Raw genomic sequence first — 17,069 nt, forward strand, 5'->3', positions numbered from 1 at the left:
AAATATTGTTAGGAATTATTAGATAAAGACATACATTTATTAACACTCTGTAATATGCATGCATCCACTAATAATGCATGGTGCAAAAACTGGAAAAAGTGAAAGGAGTAACAGACAAATCCAGAAATATAGTTGAGAACCTCACAACTGCCTCTTTCAGTGAAAAGTTACCTTCAGTAAAAAACTAAAACAAGTAAACAGAAAATCAGTAAAGCAAGAGAAGATTTAAATAATACTATCAATCAACTTGACCTATTTGATATTTATAGAACACTACATCTAACAATGGGAAAAAAACTATTTTCAAGAGTACATTCACCAAGACAGACCAAATTCTGGACCATGAAACAAATCTAAACAAGTCTTTAAATCCTGAAATTGTACAAGGTATGTTCTCTGACCACATGGAATTAAATTTAAAATCAGTAACAAAAAAATTAAACCAAATATTTGGAAATAGAAAAACACACTTTTAAATAACCCATGTATTAGCAAAGAAATACAAGAGACATAAGAGAATATAGTGAACTTGAGTAATACAGAATAAAACAATTAAATTTGTTTGATATAGGTAAAGCTTACTAACCCCATACAAAGAGAGATTAAAATCTATTAAAGATGTTTTCACCAAAGTAGTAGAAGAAATAAAACACTACAAGTAAGACCAGAATCAATAAAATAGATAGAGAACAATAAGAACATTGTTCACTAAGAACAATGAAATTTAAAGATGGCTATTTGAAAAATGATTAAAAATGACAAACTTCTAGGCAAAATTACCCCCCAAATATGAATTTACAATATCAGTAATAAAAGGAGAGCTACAGCACTGATTCTACATATATTAAAATATAATGATAACATGTTAAAAATAAATAAACGCCAATAAATTTGGCAACTTAAATTTGGCAACTTCTATGATATAAACAAATATGAAAAATGTTTACCGCCAAAACAAACAGGAAAAAAAACACACAAAAAACTCTCTATTAAATTGTTAGAATTTAAAATTTTAAACTTTAAACAATTTAAATCCTCCTGGCTCAAATGTCTTCTCTATTGAATCCTATCAAACATTTAAAAAAGGACTATTACTGTTGTTATAGGAAGTGTTTTACAACTAGAGGTAGAGGAGACATTTTTCAGTTCATTTTACTAATCTAACATTGCTCTGATTCTAAAACCAGACATTGCAAACAAAGAAAACGACAGATCAACATCTCTCTTGAATATACAGGTAAAAGACTTAACCAAAATAACTATAAATAAAATCATACGATATCTAAAAGGGTAATCAGTCATGACCAAGTAGGGTCATGAAATTAACCTATTATCATAGTAAATAGCTACACACAGAGCTGAAGTTATAGGGCAACCGAACAACCAAACTCTAAGGAAAAACAAGTGCCTTAAAAGACAAATGGGACATGAGCATGAGACTACCTGGAAAGACAATACTGGACACCAGTAAGATTAATTCAGCTAAAATTGTTAATGATTTGCTAAAGACTGAGTGTGTACTGGGGAGAAAATAAAGAACCCATGGAGGCCACAAACACAAAGGGAAGACATATTCATACCTATTCACAGGTTCTTCACAGACCTCATTAGGTGAGAGCAAAAAAAGGCAAAGAACAAAGTGAGAAGCCTAACCTAGCATCCCTCATGGTGTAGACTTGGGGGAGGGGAACAATACTGAGAAAAAGGCATAAAGTCCAGCCTAGATCCTTTCTATCATCTCTAATATAGGAAAGGGAAAGCCTAAAACCACTGAGGGAAGTGCAAACCCTATCACTCCGAACACGGTTGAAAACCCATAAGAGCTGGGGAGACAAAGAGCAAAAAAACCCTGTATTCCTGGAGGAGGAAAAGGAATTTGTCCCAAAAGTGGAAGGGGGGGGGGGCATTAAGAAGTCCCTTTCCCCAAAACCCATGATACCATGGTTGCCCAGTATACAGTAATCCCTCTCTATATTCTGGTTCACTTATCACGGCCTCACGGTATCGTGGGATTTTTTAAACTATTATATTTAATTATTTATCACAGATTTTTCTCTATATTGCAGGACTTTGTGGTACTGTATATGTGTTGTTAAAGTTACATAGGTTTAAGAGTGAAGAATATGTTTAAGAACGTAAGTAGTGTTTATAAATGTGTGAAAAAGGTTAATAAGGGAGTGAAAGGTTAATAAGGGACTGAGAACGGTTTATAAGTATGGGAGAAGGGTTTATAAAGCCTTAAAATATGTATAAATACTAAAATAAATGTTAGGTTCCTACTTCGCAGATTTTCACCTATCGTGGGGGTGGTGGTCTAGAACGTAATACCCGCGATAAGTGAGGGGATACTGTATTAGGTGGACATGCTGCTGTATCCAATACAATAACGAATTCAGGTAGAAATGACAGCAATTTGAGAAGTACAGGTTCCAGTGACCCAAATTAACAGCTGCAATTTGTTTCCATGATTTGTGGTCCCAAAGAGATATGATTTTAATCTGTGGATCTTCCAAGTGGCACACCTGAAGGCTAGGCTACTGGAAAGAGCCCAGACAGAAATCAGTAAAATACACCAACCTTAATGAAGAGGAATGGAGTGGTCACTTCCACTCTCGGTTTTATCCAGCTGGCCCTGAGTGAGGTTGAAGGGTTGCAACAGCACAATGGATACCATCAGGTATTTACAGGAACTTCAGAAAATTGAAGGCCCCATTAGGCCAGTGGCTTTGCTTCAGGTGGAAGAGATAAGGTTTTCCCCTTAGGGCTTGCTTCCACCCCTTCATGCAAAACCACAATGACACTAAGGCTGGGAAAGATGCCCCTTCCCATACACCATTTTCATTTGATTAAAGAAGTCACTTGGGCCCTTTCCTTGTTAGTAGTCAAGCACAAGTTAACCTAGCCCAAAATGGCAACACGAGGCTTGAGAGTCACAAGGCATCTATGGGTCAGGTGTTTCATTTTAATATGACCTTGCAGCAGACTTTTTCAAGAGGTGCACATGGTAGCTGGGTCAGACAGGTGGCACTGCTGTACTAAGAAATAGCCTGAGTCCTTTTGCAGCCACAAAGCACAACTAAAACTGTTGTGATTTCGTTTTCCTTCCTCCTGGGATGATACAGTACATTGTTTGTGCTGAATCACCTAGGGAGAGACATGGAGCAGCTCATCAATGGGAGAATCTCCTGCAAACTTATACATATTCCAGTGTAAGTATGTAAAAGAGGTCAACAGTAAACACATTTGGCAGAGAAGTCAGACAACAGTGCACTAAATAGACCCAGAGACTCCACTCACGCTTTAGCTTTTCTTAAATGTGAGTGTTTTTCACAAATACAAAAAGGACTATAGCCATAGCTCCCAGGAGATGACATTATTTTCTGACCAGGAGCATTGGAAGTACAGTGTTGAGCAGAAGGTCAACCTGCAAAGGTGGACTGAGGAGGCAGGAGGCTTGTCTTCTGATAGGTCCTCAAGATGCGTCCTCCTTCTCCTCCTCCTCAGCTCAGAGTTCCTGAAAGCACCTCGGCCTAGGGGCTCTTAATTTGCCTTTGTGCAAGCTCCACCCTGCATTGGCAGTGCCTTCAGCTTCTCTTGCCCCTTGCTGTGCTCTCTCCTCCCTCAGGATTTGGTAGGATGGAGCTTGGGCACCTCTATCCAACATAGCTATAAAAGTCTGAAGCCCTCCCCTTCCTTCCATACTTGGCTTTTATCCTAAGCAGCTGAGGTTAAAGTAGAGGGAGAGAGGAATCCCAGGGCAAAGAAGGAAAGAGTTCTCACACCAATAAGCCAGACTTTGTTTTGCATGGACATTGGACTTCAAGTGTCTGGGGGCTGCCTACTTGGATTTAACAAATGAACTCACAGTATATTCAGTCTCACCAAAGCTCTGCAGATCTTCATTGCTGACACCTTTAATTTTAGCTCTGGCTATAGCCATACATACTGCCTTCTACCTAGGACCCAGAGGATTGCTGCCTCACTGATGTAATAACATTCTTTCCTCCTAGCCTAGAGAGTGAGCAATGAACAAAAGCACCATTCAAGCAGCTTCGTTTAATTCTACCTCTCACTGCTGGGCCTCTAAAAAGTCAGTATGGAATCTAATAGCCCACAACTTAAGACCATTTGCTACTGCATCTCATATTCCCTAAAATGGCCCACAAGAGCCCTAGTCTTTCCTCTTGCAGGAAGCCTTGTTTCTGTCAATATCACATCCTTGTTGCCAAAACTCAAAAATCATGAAGGCTCATGGATTTTTGCAGCTAAAAAGCTAGGATGTTTCTGTCATAGATGCCGGAAAGTCATAAGATGCCTGGGTCAGAGGCAAAGGACTTTATTACCCATGACAGAGCAAGCAGCAGAGGATCAGGTAAGTGACAGTTCACCTTTCCTTCCAAGTCCCCTAGAAGAGGGAACTGATGGATACTCTGTATACAGTGGGTTTGTAACAGAGCTGAAAAACACCAAGCTCTGAAAATATACCATTTTTATAACAAGCAGAAGCAAGTCTGCTCTTTTCCTGGAGAGTCATCATTGCATCTCTCAAGGTTGCCAGCTTCAAACACAACCCTGAGAAATGGACCAGGTAAAGAACAGCAAGGTTTTTGCATCCTCAGCATACCCAGCATGTCCCAGGACACTCAGTGATGCTCAGGGCCCATGGCAGTTTGCTTCTCCTCACACACTCCTATCAAATCTAATTCCAAAGGTCTCAGGTAGTACCATAAGGCAAGTAAATAAAAGTCAGTTGTGGTTCAAGAGAAGTAAACTGTCTCTATTTGCGGATGACATTATCTAGATAGAAAACACTATGAAATTCACAAAAAAGTTCCCAAGACTACAATATGATTAGTAAAGTTGCAAGACACTAAGTCAATATACAGAAAAAAAAAATTCTATCTCTGTATACTAAAAATAAACAATAGGAATTTTGTTTCTTAAAAATAGGTGCTATTTCAAATAGCACTGAAAAATGACATAATTAGGTACAAATCTAACAAAATATGTGCAGGATCTATAAAACATAGATAAAGTAAATCAAAGAAGACCTAAAAATAATAGATACTGTATCAATAAATAGGAAGAGTCAATTTGTTATGATGTCACTTCTCAAATTGACCCATAAATCCTCTGCAATACCAAGATTTTTTGTAGACAGCATATCCCTAAATGGGGACAAGCAGGTAGCAGTGACTGAAGGTATACTGCTGCATTCTGCTATCAGAAAAGTCACCAGTGAGCATAGCCTTTAACTACTATTAGTAAATGCTTAAAATGCATCCGTGTCCCCAAGTAGTACTAATGAGATTACTAAATCTATAGTAGAATTCTACCATTCTCTGGCTCTATGCATCGAGGATAGCAGCCTTCTTAAAAAAGCATTATGTGTCTAACTAATTTCAATAATAGACCAGTAGTTCATAGACAGCCATTCAGCTATGTCTCCTACCAGAGCACAGGACACATAATAGCACAGAAAAAGGTATTTGCCATAGCTTTGTTAAATATATGATCTACTTCATCAGCTGACTTGGTTTCAGAACACAAAATGAATTTCATTCTGCAAAATAACCTATAATAGGAGAATTATGCAAAGAAAATGAAACAAAAGAGAAGAGAAACCAATGTGCAAAGCACAAACATGACTGTGTGATTCTTCAATGGAAGTATAAGAAAAAAATTAACAAAATCCACAATATTTAAGGATGGAAAGAGGGATATATGGCAGTCAAAACAGAAAGGCAGAAAACTGGGGGCAGAGGTGGTAATAACTTGGACAAGGAGTCAAAGACCACATGCCACCAGTAGGACAGCAGATAGAGGTTAATAAGTAGTAACAGTCACAGGGTCCCAAACCTAGGTTGCATAAGAAAATGGAAAGAAATCTACGTACTTATTTTTATAATATGTGATGTTAGCCACTGTTACAAATACACAGTATAAAAATTTTTCTTTTTTAATTTTATATGCCAAGCTAACTAAGGTAAGGTAAAAAACACAATGCTTAGCGGAGTTACTCCGTTAAGGTATAGAATTTTACCCTGAATAGCCATAGCAATCTTGAGAAAGAAAAACAAAGTTGAAGGAGTCACACCACCTGATAATAAATTATATTACAAGGCCATAATAATTAAAACAGCATGGTACTGGCATAAAAACAAAGATATAGATCAATGGAACAGAACAGAGATCCCAGAAATAAAATCACATGGTTATGGTCACTTAATATCTGACAAAGGAGGCAAGAACATACAATGAGATAAAGACAGTCTATTCAATAAATGGTGCTGGGAAAATGGACAGAGATATGCAAAAAAATAATGAAACTAGACCACCTTCTTACACCAAACAGAAGAATAAAATAAAAAAGAAAGAGACTTAAATGTCAGACTTGAAACCATAAAAATCCTAGAAGAAAACATAGGCAATAAAATCTCAAACGTTTCTCATAGCAACATTTTTTCTGATGTGTCTCCTCAGGCAAAAGAAACAAAAGAAAAGAATAACCAAATGGAACAACATCAAACTAAACAGTTTTTGCACAGCAAAGGAAATCATCAACAAAATGAAAAGAAAACTGCACTGAATAAGAGAACATATTCATCAATGATACTCTAATAAGGGGTTAATATCCAAAAGTTTACAAAGAACTCAGACTCAACACCAACAAAGCAAAAATCCAATTATAAAAGTGAGCAGAGGGTCTGAATACACTTCTCCAAAGAGAAGATACAGATGGGCAATAGATATACAAAAAGATGCTCAATGTCACTAATCATCAGAGAAAATGTACATTAAAACCACAAGATATCACTATCATCACTTCACACTGTCAGAATGGCTATCTTAAATAAATCAACAAGCAACAATTGTTGGCAAGGATGTGGAGGAAAGGGAACCCTCATGCACTGTTTGTGGCAAGGCAGACTGGTGCAGCCACTGTGGAAAACAGTATGGAATTACCTCAGCAAATTAAAAATGGAACTGCCTTACGTCCCAGCAATTCCACTTATGGAAATATATCTGAGGAAATCTGAAAACTACTTCAAAAGACCATAAGCACCCCTGTGTTCACTACAGCATTATTTAAATTAGCTAAGATTTAGAAGCAGCCCAAGTGTCCATCAGTAGATGAGCAGATAAAAGAGCTGTGGTGAAAAAAAACAGAAAAGAAAATCTTACCTTTCGGAACAACACAGATAGAGTATTATGCTAAGTGAAATAAGCCAGGCAGAGAAAGACAAATGCCATATGATTTCACTTATATGTGAAATCTAATGAACAAAATTAACTAACAAAATAGAAACAGACTCAGGGATAGGGGGCTAGGTGGAAAAGGTGAAGGGATTAAGAAAAAAGAACTCAGATACAATAGCTTGGTTGTTACCACAGGGAAGGAGGAGTAGGGGATGTAGGAGAAGGTAAAGGGGGGATAAACAGGGATGCAGGATTTGGCTTGGGGTGTGGAAACACAATACAATATACAGATGATGTATTATAGAATTGTACACCTGAAACTTATGTAATTTTAATTAACCAATGTCACCCCAATATATTCAATTTTTAAAAAAGTATAAAATTTTGATGCAAGTACTTTACCCAATTATAATGTTTTCGATTATTCTGTTACAGATAATGAATCACCAGTGTTGTTGACTCTCCACTACCTTGGCTACTCCCCATTTGATTGAGGTTTCAGCAGAGAGTCCATTCTATTTTTCTGATAAGACTTTTGTTGTGAAAGAAATTTACCAGAAGCCAAATGAAAGTTTTGAATTGGCTTTAAACCAAAACAATCCTTTCTGCCTTGGGCTCCAGTATCAGAAAGAGTGAGTTAGCGTTCTTAAGTATTCATTGAAAAAGCATCCTTGAAGCAAAACAATTTAAAAAGTGAGCTTTCAGCAATTAGAAATGGTTTTTGCACATATACTTTCAATATGGCTATTTCCAATATTTTGTGTAATTGAGCTTCTTTATAAAAATGTAGCATCAGAACTAGACGCAAGCTGGATAAGAGGGATCTGACATAAATAGTGCAATGTAAACCTAACAATAAACTATTCTCTCACATTCACTGTTGTCCAAACCTAAGAGGGAAAATGTATAAAACTAAATATTAAAGGCTCCCATATCAGGAATTTTATGAATTAAAATTCCTATGTAATCAAACTATAACTATAAAGAAAAACATAATTTGTAAAAAAAGGATTTTAATTGAGATATTTGGGGTTAGATCCATATCTGTTGCTTAGTTATTATCATTAGAAAAGTTAAGCTGATTCCCCAGGTTATTAATTAATAATTAATCTATACAATTATTTTATAAAATTTGGTTTTAAATCACCAGTTGTAGTATTTTTCAAAACTGCTATCCTATATGAGTACAAAATATATTAAATGCACAAGTATCAAAATCTGTTATTATGGAAATAAGAATCTTTGTAAATTCTGACATGTGTAATTTGATTTATTTTTTCATGAAATAATATTATGGTTTTCAACCCAGAGGTATATTTTCATCGTTGTTAAAGACAAAGGAAGGTAGGATTATCCTTCTAAGAAATCAGAGAACCATGTAATCACCAAAACAATTTGTTATGTTCAGAAAGGAAACTATACTAAACATTGTATGCAATTAAAAATTGTTGTTTGCAATATACTGTGTATCCTTAATCCAAAAAGTCACTTGCACAGGGAATAAAGAATAATGTCAAGACCTGGGCTTCTTTTCCTGCCATTATTTCTTACAGAGATCCCAGAATTTGTTTTTTCAAGATAGTCTCAATTTAACTTGGAAATAATGTCTCACAGCAAGTTATACAAAGCACAGAAATATACTTCAACAACAACAACAACAAAAACAAAATTAAAGCTATGTGACCCAGAAAATGTCTGATTTTCCAAAAGTCATATAACTAATAAGTAGTGTCTAAACCCAGATCATCCAAAACTAAGCTCCAAACACCTTCAGAATTTTCTACAGGTATAAAAGGGGGTTTATAGCTTCAGCTTCACTGGAGAGGACACTCCAGCGTCATCGCAAGATGTCGATTCAACACGGGAGGAGACAGATACCGTGTCACTCCCGAGTTGGACTGCACAACCATTCTCGGCGGTGCAGATAGACTCTTAAGAAGCTACACCATCGTCTCTCGAGACGGACGGCTGCCGACGATAAAAGGGGGTTTACTGAGTTCTAACACTGGCTTTGCTAATAACTTACCAAGACTTTTTCAAGTCATTAAACTTCTCTGTGTTTTAGCATCCTCTATTTAATGGGGTTATTTTAATGATAAATATAAGCAAATACTTGAACTCTGGCAAAAAAAATACTATATGTATTCACTATTTTAATAATTTCCCATACTCACCACAAGTGTAAACTGATGCTAATCTTTTCTCTGGTTTTAGTTTTAGCCTTCAAATGACATGTTTGTGCACATGCACACACAATCTTTCAACATGGCTGGTGTTCTAACAAGACCCTTTTCTCCAATTTTCAAGTAGTACAACAATGTTTTAATTTTTAGCATTCCCAAAGCCTTGCCACCCAAAGCTGTCCAGAAAATTTTAGAAATTCACAATGAAATTTTCTACATTACTCTCAACCTTTCAGAAATTCAATTCAAAAGTCATATACTCCTCAGCCAGCCCTCTGTAAAGCATAAACAATATCAGTAGATTATTAAAATGTATACTGCTTTTCAAAAATATAAAAGAATAATTTCAATTAAAATTTTTAAATTTAGCATTTTAATAAATGAAGGTCACTAATATTCTTAAAATAATGGAAATAGGATAATGATCAATATTCTAATAATTCAGTCATTTGCATTATATTTTCTATTTTGTCAACAGAAATAATATAGCTACTTTATATACTCAAATGTAAAAGAAAAACGCAGAATACTGAGAATAGGAAATTATTTATAGGTGACCAAAATTAACAGAAATCTAAATTTAAAGTAATATTTTAAGTTAATTACATATTATACCATTGTTTTTCTTCTTTTGACAGCATATCTATCTCAAAATAATTTTATGAAGAGCTGTAACTAACTCCCTTTTCCTTTACCAACATACTTACCCAATAACATTAGCATATAGCTACATATAATACTTAGGATATAGCAGTCCACTAAAACTTCCCAGGTTAAAAATAGAAATAGCCAGTTGAAATAAAATATTATGGCAAATGATCAGTATATATCTATTGAATAAATGGGTTACCAAAGGTGAAGACAACAGTAACATTGAAAGTAAAGCATGTGATTAAATCTTTATACACTGAGAGTATACTAATAAAAATGGAATTTTTAAAAAATAGTGAAACCTTGAAATGTTCACAACAATTTGGAATACACAGAGAAGATGACTTGAATACAAACAAACTACTTGAAATTCAATGTGTTTCACAGTAAAGATACAGTGGATCCCATTTGTACAACAAGCATCTTAACCAAAAACATATATATGACTAGAATATTCTTAAGTGCAATTATCCAGGCTTTAAAAAGAATATATATTCTTACTATGTGAATTCTGCCTTGACCTCCCCCCCACCCTCCACTTCCCTGTGTTTTTTAATGTTTGGCATAAATGAACAACAAACCAGAATAGGATACACATTTTTAAAGGACTAATTTACTCGTACTCGATTTGAGAGCAACATACAACTAATTATAAATATAGCCTTTTAAAAAAGCATCCTATGTAAAAACATTGGGTTGAAAAAAACCTGCTCTACATATGAAGCACAGTTCAAGCCCAATAAAACTGACCAATCAAAATTAGTGAATGCACTGCATCTCCCTGCAGTGGAGAGCAAAGACAAGGTAAGCTGTCATTCTGCAAAAGCTGCCCAGAACAGGCTTTCCTCTGAAAAGCAGTGCTGTTTCTTTTTAGAAAGACTGAATCTAAATGTTGTCTCTGGAGAAAAGAAGCCTTCAGTATGTTAAATTACTTTCATTATGTATTTTCAGACGCTTATTGATTCCACAGCAGGAAGAGTGAGAGACTACCGCAGCTTCTAAGCAGCACTACATGTTCCATACATTAGCAGTACTGCTGAAACAATGGCACAGTACAGACACATATTTTCATTAAGGTCTTTTCGAAGAGATGTTTATGACCCTCTTCCCCAAGTCCTCTACTAACAAGTGAACAAAATGAATCAATCAAAACTGGAAACGCTTCAACTACATCAAGAATTTACCAAATCCTTAGCAGAGGTAAGATTCCTTATTATATAGTATGCAGCTTCTTTTGAACCGGCATAGTGGGGTAAGATTACTTTGAAAAATTTCAGCCTAAATTTTAGGAGTTTATTTGCTTAATTCTGTTTACTGCTAAACATGTATTTTTTAGATCTATTTATTTTAAGATAATGTATTCTATATGTATTTTAGGATGCTACGTTAAATACAAGAAATGATCTTTGTTGATTCACTATGAAGACATCATCTTTTAAGTCACTTCAGATTTAAGTATTCTTAATGTCATCAATATAGCTGTTTCACGGGTGTTCAAAAAATGCTTATTTTTCTAAAAAAGCCAGGTTTACTATTTAGCTATTACGTATTACTCAGCTTTTGGTTAAGTTTATCACTGGGCATGGTCACTGAAAATTATTTAATTTGTAATTACATTTTGCATTATCTTTTATATTTCAATTACATGAACAATTCCTCAGTGCAACTTTATAATATCATGAAATCTGTTTCAATCAGTTGAAATTCAAACCATGTGCTAATAATACAGCAAGCTACAATATCTTACCATAGGAAGTATTGTTAAATTTATTATAAAGAAATGAGGGAATGACAGTATATTTAGTATAAGCTGATTGCTCATAATCTCTGAAAATACAGATGAGCTTCAAAAATGAGGGCAGAAATCAGTTAGTTTTAAAAAAGAACAGTTTTGCTTTAATGGTTATATTTGCAATGTTAATTGTTATTAAATAACATAATATTTATAATCATTAGGAAAACAATTTTTTTAAAAAAAACACTTAAATTTATGTATAAGCTGTGGCTATAATACAGTCGCTTACTTTGATAACAAATACTGTCTATAGTATTAAAATAAACAAAGCTAACTTTCAATTAATTGGAAATTACTAGAAACCCTATTTCTAAACTTTTTTTTTTCCTTTTTCACAAGGGCCCACAGCTGCTAATTCAGTACTTACAACTGAAAATATGAAGAATGCATCTGACTGAGCATCCCTCTCCCTAGCTGTCTGAACCATAAACTGCAGGACATTCTTGTAACATATGATTTTAAGATAATAAGGAGTTAAAAGCAGAGAAGAGAATATAGGTCTACATTACTGCTGGGATATAACACATCAACAGTAATCATCCTACAAAGATGCTGTATAAAATAGCCACAAAAAGAAAAACAATATAATTGTAAAATTCTGAAGACAAAATGGTGAGCATTTTTAAAGAGGGAGTTTATACTTTAACATATCAGAATTGTGAAGCTATTAATTCTTAAAGAAACAATGAAACATGGATTGCCAAAATAATAATGCCATAGATTACCAGCAAGCTAAATGAAGCTTTAGCAAGTATTTTCTGCATTAAATATTCAGATACATATATTAATTGACATTACTAAAGGATTTTTCCATTGGAGTTCTATGACCAATTATATATCCTCTTCTAATGAAAACAAACCAGATTAAATAGCAGATGGTTCTTCTCAAAAAACACAGACTGGATTTATAATATAAAGCATGTCATATAATCAAGAAATCATTTTAAAATAATCAAGCCTGCTATAGAAACAGTTTGTAACAAAAGGATGTCTAAATACATTTTGGGAGCTAGAAACCTTATGTTTCTTTTTTTGTTTTCACATGTTTTGGAAAATAGAGACGCTATCATATATTCCTGCAAAGGGAAACATACTTGAAGAAGCTTCTCTTGGTCATTGACTTTTTAAGACAAAACAAACAAATATATTTTGTACTGGTCTTTAGAAATCCATCAGACAACTAAATCTCACAATTCATGCAGTTGAAGTATTGGAGAGGAAATGAAACAATTCCTACAAGACATGAAATAAAACACAGCTACTTCACTGTTGTCAGGCAAAATTCATGTCAAAATTGGTCAATGACATCATGTATCATATTTTTGAAAAACTGCTATAATGAGCCAAAAGGCCCATAAGGCAACAACAGCAAACAGGTAGGTCAGAAAATGCATGCATCCCACCACACTATTCAATATTTACAAAAGAAAAGAATCTTGCTCTAGAGGAGATGCATTTTTCTTAATTACCACCTAACTTCACATTTCTGCTCTATTCACTTATAAATTTAACTGATGTGACAAAGACCTGATGTTTAATCTGTCAATTCAGAAAACATGGGACACTAAAAATTTTCCCTTTTTACAGGATTTCATTTACTTGAATATGTGCCTCTAGTAATACTTTATACCAAGGTCAAAAGAAATTAATATTGTTATCATTTGTGCTTCTGAAATATTACCCCTAAAATAATATGCATAAATAAAATTGTGTTCTAAAACTTGTAAAAGGTTACATTAAGTGAAAGGTTAATATAAGTTCTCAAAATTATTATAATTTATGTTTGATTTTGCAATCAAAATGCTGTACTTGAAATTTGAAATATAGTTGGTTGTATAATTTTATATTCTAACTGAATATACTACTGGTTACTGATATTTTAGCCCAGAAAGTCAGACATTATCTTAATAAATTATTCCAGACCGCTACATATTAAAATACAGATTTGCATGAATTAGCAAGTTATTTTTTTTTAACTTTCCTCAAAATTATACACAATGTGATTTATATAAAAGGTTACAGAGGGAATGTGTAACTTTAAAAGATCCCTCAGAAAATGGGCTTCAGATACTCTTTTCCCCTAAAATTTCATTTTTTTACTTTAAAAATCTGTTTAAATAAAACTAACTGATATATCCTTTTAAACCACTTCAGAAATGGCTATTAATAATATATTAAATTTTAATTTTCTTCCACAAGAGGGTGTGGTCACAAAATAAATCACTCATAGAGTGATTATTGTTCCAAGCTTTTACTTTAACATGTCCTTTTTATTCCAATTTTTATAACATAAGTTTGCCCACTATAAAGTTCAGTGAACATTTTAACTACAAAATGTGAAATATTTATCCTTTGTCTGTTTCTGTGGGAAAATAAGTCCAAGTATCCCTAGTCACACTGTTGATGAATGAATATGAATTTCAATCAAGAACATGAACAAAATAATTTAAGCAAGTACTCTATGCCACTCATCGTGTTAAATGAACACTTGTCCTATTCATTTGAAATCTCAGGGGAATAATTAGACCTACACTAATTATGCTAGAACAAATTAAAACAATATTTATTTTCTATCTACTCACATTTTAAAATGAAATCTTAAAAACATTGGGCTAAAATTAAGTTTCCGTACTGGGTAGTTTTATTATACAAAAATATACTGTGTCTGAAAAATAAACTTGAAAAATCCAAATGAGCAAAATGTTTTTAGTACATGAAATAATTTTGAACTATATAGAAGTATTCCTCATATAGTTATTTCTTCAAAGGGAGAACTCAATTTCCTTTTATATCAAAATAATGCAACTTGATGTTTCCTAACTCTATGTTGTCCATTAATAGTTTACAAACTTAGAAAATTAAAACTAAGTACTCAATAAAATAATTTTTTTTACAAAGAACACGTTTTATATATCATTTAAAATGCCAAATATCAAATAGTTTATTTTATTTCACTTTCTAGGGAAAAAAACCAACTGCTCCAAAAGAATGTGTTTTTCTTCTCCCATTCTGGAAATCAACATGCAGTCTGAATCTAACATTACAGTCCGAGATGACACTGATGATATCAACACCAATATGTACCAACCACTATTATATCCATTAAGCTTTCAAGCGTCTCTCACTGGATTTCTTATGTTAGAAATTGTGTTGGGACTTGGCAGCAACCTCACCGTACTGGTACTTTACTGCATGAAATCTAACTTAATCAACTCTGTCAGTAACATTATTACAATGAATCTTCATGTACTTGATGTAATAATTTGTGTGGGATGTATTCCTCTAACTATAGTTATCCTTCTACTTTCACTAGAAAGTAACACTGCTCTCATCTGCTGTTTCCATGAGGCCTGTGTATCTTTTGCAAGTGTCTCAACAGCAATCAACGTTTTTGCTATCACTTTGGACAGATACGACATCTCTGTAAAACCTGCAAACAGAATTCTGACAATGGGCAGAGCTGTAATGCTAATGATATCCATTTGGATGTTTTCATTTTTCTCTTTCCTGATTCCCTTTATTGAGGTAAATTTTTTCAGTCTTCAAAGTGGAAATACATGGGCAAACAAGACACTTTTGTGTGTCAGTACAAACGAATACTACACTGAACTGGGAATGTATTACCACCTGCTTGTACAGATTCCAATATTCTTTTTCACTGTCATAGTAATGTTAATCACATACACCAAAATACTTCAGGCTCTTAATATTCGAATCGGCACCAGATTTTCAACAGGACAGAAGAAGAAGGCAAGAAAAAAAAAGACAATTTCTCTAACCACACAACATGAGACTACAGACATGTCACAAAGCAGTGGTGGAAAAAATGTAGTATTTGGTGTAAGAACTTCAGTATCTGTAATAATTGCCCTCCGGCGAGCTGTGAAACGACACCGTGAACGACGAGAAAGGCAAAAAAGAGTCTTCAGAATGTCTTTATTGATTATTTCTACATTTCTTCTCTGCTGGACACCCATTTCTGTTTTAAATACCACCATTTTATGTTTAGGCCCAAGTGACCTTTTAGTAAAACTAAGGTTGTGTTTTCTAGTCATGGCTTATGGAACAACTATATTTCATCCTTTATTATATGCATTCACCAGACAAAAATTCCAAAAGGTCTTGAAAAGTAAAATGAAAAAGCGAGTTGTTTCCATAGTAGAAGCTGATCCCATGCCTAATAATGCTGTAATTCACAACTCTTGGATAGACCCTAAAAGAAACAAAAAAATTACCTTTGAAGATAGTGAAATAAGAGAAAAATGTTTAGTACCTCAGGTTGTCACCGACTAGGGAAAAGTCTAAGTTTCACCAAATCAACATTCAGAGGTTTTAAATTTAAATTGTAAAAAGTGAAATTACTGCCAAATATAAGAAAAAAAATATTTTAAGTATTGGTTATGTTGTAAATTTTCAATGTAAATGTCAAGATTAGATTAGGTCATATATATTCAATTTCTTCATAACTTAATGTGTTAGTTGCATGGCCGTTTGTTAAAATAATATCATGTATATTTTGTCAATATTATGTCCATCAGAAGATACTCGTGTAAGTCATATTTTCTAAATAATAAATACATAGCCTTAAAACAGTGTATAACTTTAAAATGTAACTGACGCAGGTATCCTTTTTTTTTAGATGAAGTATATTGTTTCTAAGCCACACACTATAGATACATTTATATAATGACAACTGAGTAAGAACTAAAATTATGGCTCCAAACAATCAAAACAATCCAGGATTTTCTGGGCCACTATATTGTTTTTGGTTTAGTCAATTTGCTATATTATTTGATGCACCAAAAATAATGAACCAAGTACAAAACCTTATTCTTTTTTTAATGTAGAAACTGTAATGTTTCTCAGGATTTAAAAAATCAAGAACCAAAAGCAAACATGTATATGCACACCGAGATAGAAAAACTTTGAAATCCAATTTTATTATGAAAAGGAGATTGATTTTCTGTGAACAAGAGCATTATGCCTATACTATACAAATGACTGACAATAAAGAGAGGGAAGAAAACTAAAGCACCAGCCTCTTCCTTTCTCACTTTGCTTCAATCTAAGCCGAATGCTTGGAATTAATACAGTCTGCAGGCAAAAACAGAACATTAAAATAACTTTAATCAAGCTTGCCTTTTTGTATAATAGAAGTTAACTATTAAATCTGAATACAAGCGAGAAAAAACTATGTTATTGTAGAAAAGCTTAACAAAGTCAACTCCTTCTCATTTTAG

The 17,069-nt window shown here is 33.8% G+C and overlaps 2 protein-coding genes across 5 annotated transcripts in view; one reads left to right on the plus strand and one right to left on the minus strand.

Annotated features, from left to right (window-relative positions):
* Positions 1 to 17,069, minus strand: part of COG5 (component of oligomeric golgi complex 5) — a 393,705-nt gene that overhangs the window by 285,855 nt on the left and 90,781 nt on the right. The gene's annotated exons all lie outside the window — the stretch shown is intronic.
* GPR22 (G protein-coupled receptor 22) lies at positions 10,872 to 16,423 on the plus strand. 3 transcript variants are annotated; one of them, XR_016513056.1, is made up of 2 exons: positions 10,872 to 11,234; positions 12,169 to 12,489. XR_016513056.1 is itself a non-coding variant. In XM_090287344.1 (2 exons), the coding sequence occupies exon 2, from the start codon at positions 14,818 to 14,820 to the stop codon at positions 16,120 to 16,122; it is 1,305 nt and encodes a 434-aa protein (XP_090143470.1). In that variant the 5' UTR covers positions 10,872 to 11,234; positions 14,792 to 14,817; the 3' UTR covers positions 16,123 to 16,423. The 3 variants fall into 3 exon arrangements, 2 of the variants coding, with proteins under 2 accessions (XP_090143470.1, XP_090143469.1); XM_090287344.1 differs by lacking the exon at positions 12,169 to 12,489 and adding an exon at positions 14,792 to 16,423; XM_090287343.1 differs by lacking the exons at positions 10,872 to 11,234; positions 12,169 to 12,489 and adding exons at positions 12,805 to 13,205; positions 14,792 to 16,423.

Source organism: Furipterus horrens, unplaced genomic scaffold, assembly GCF_987537825.1.
Source record: "Furipterus horrens unplaced genomic scaffold, mFurHor1.1.pri manual_scaffold_9, whole genome shotgun sequence".
Taxonomy (NCBI): domain Eukaryota; kingdom Metazoa; phylum Chordata; class Mammalia; order Chiroptera; family Furipteridae; genus Furipterus; species Furipterus horrens.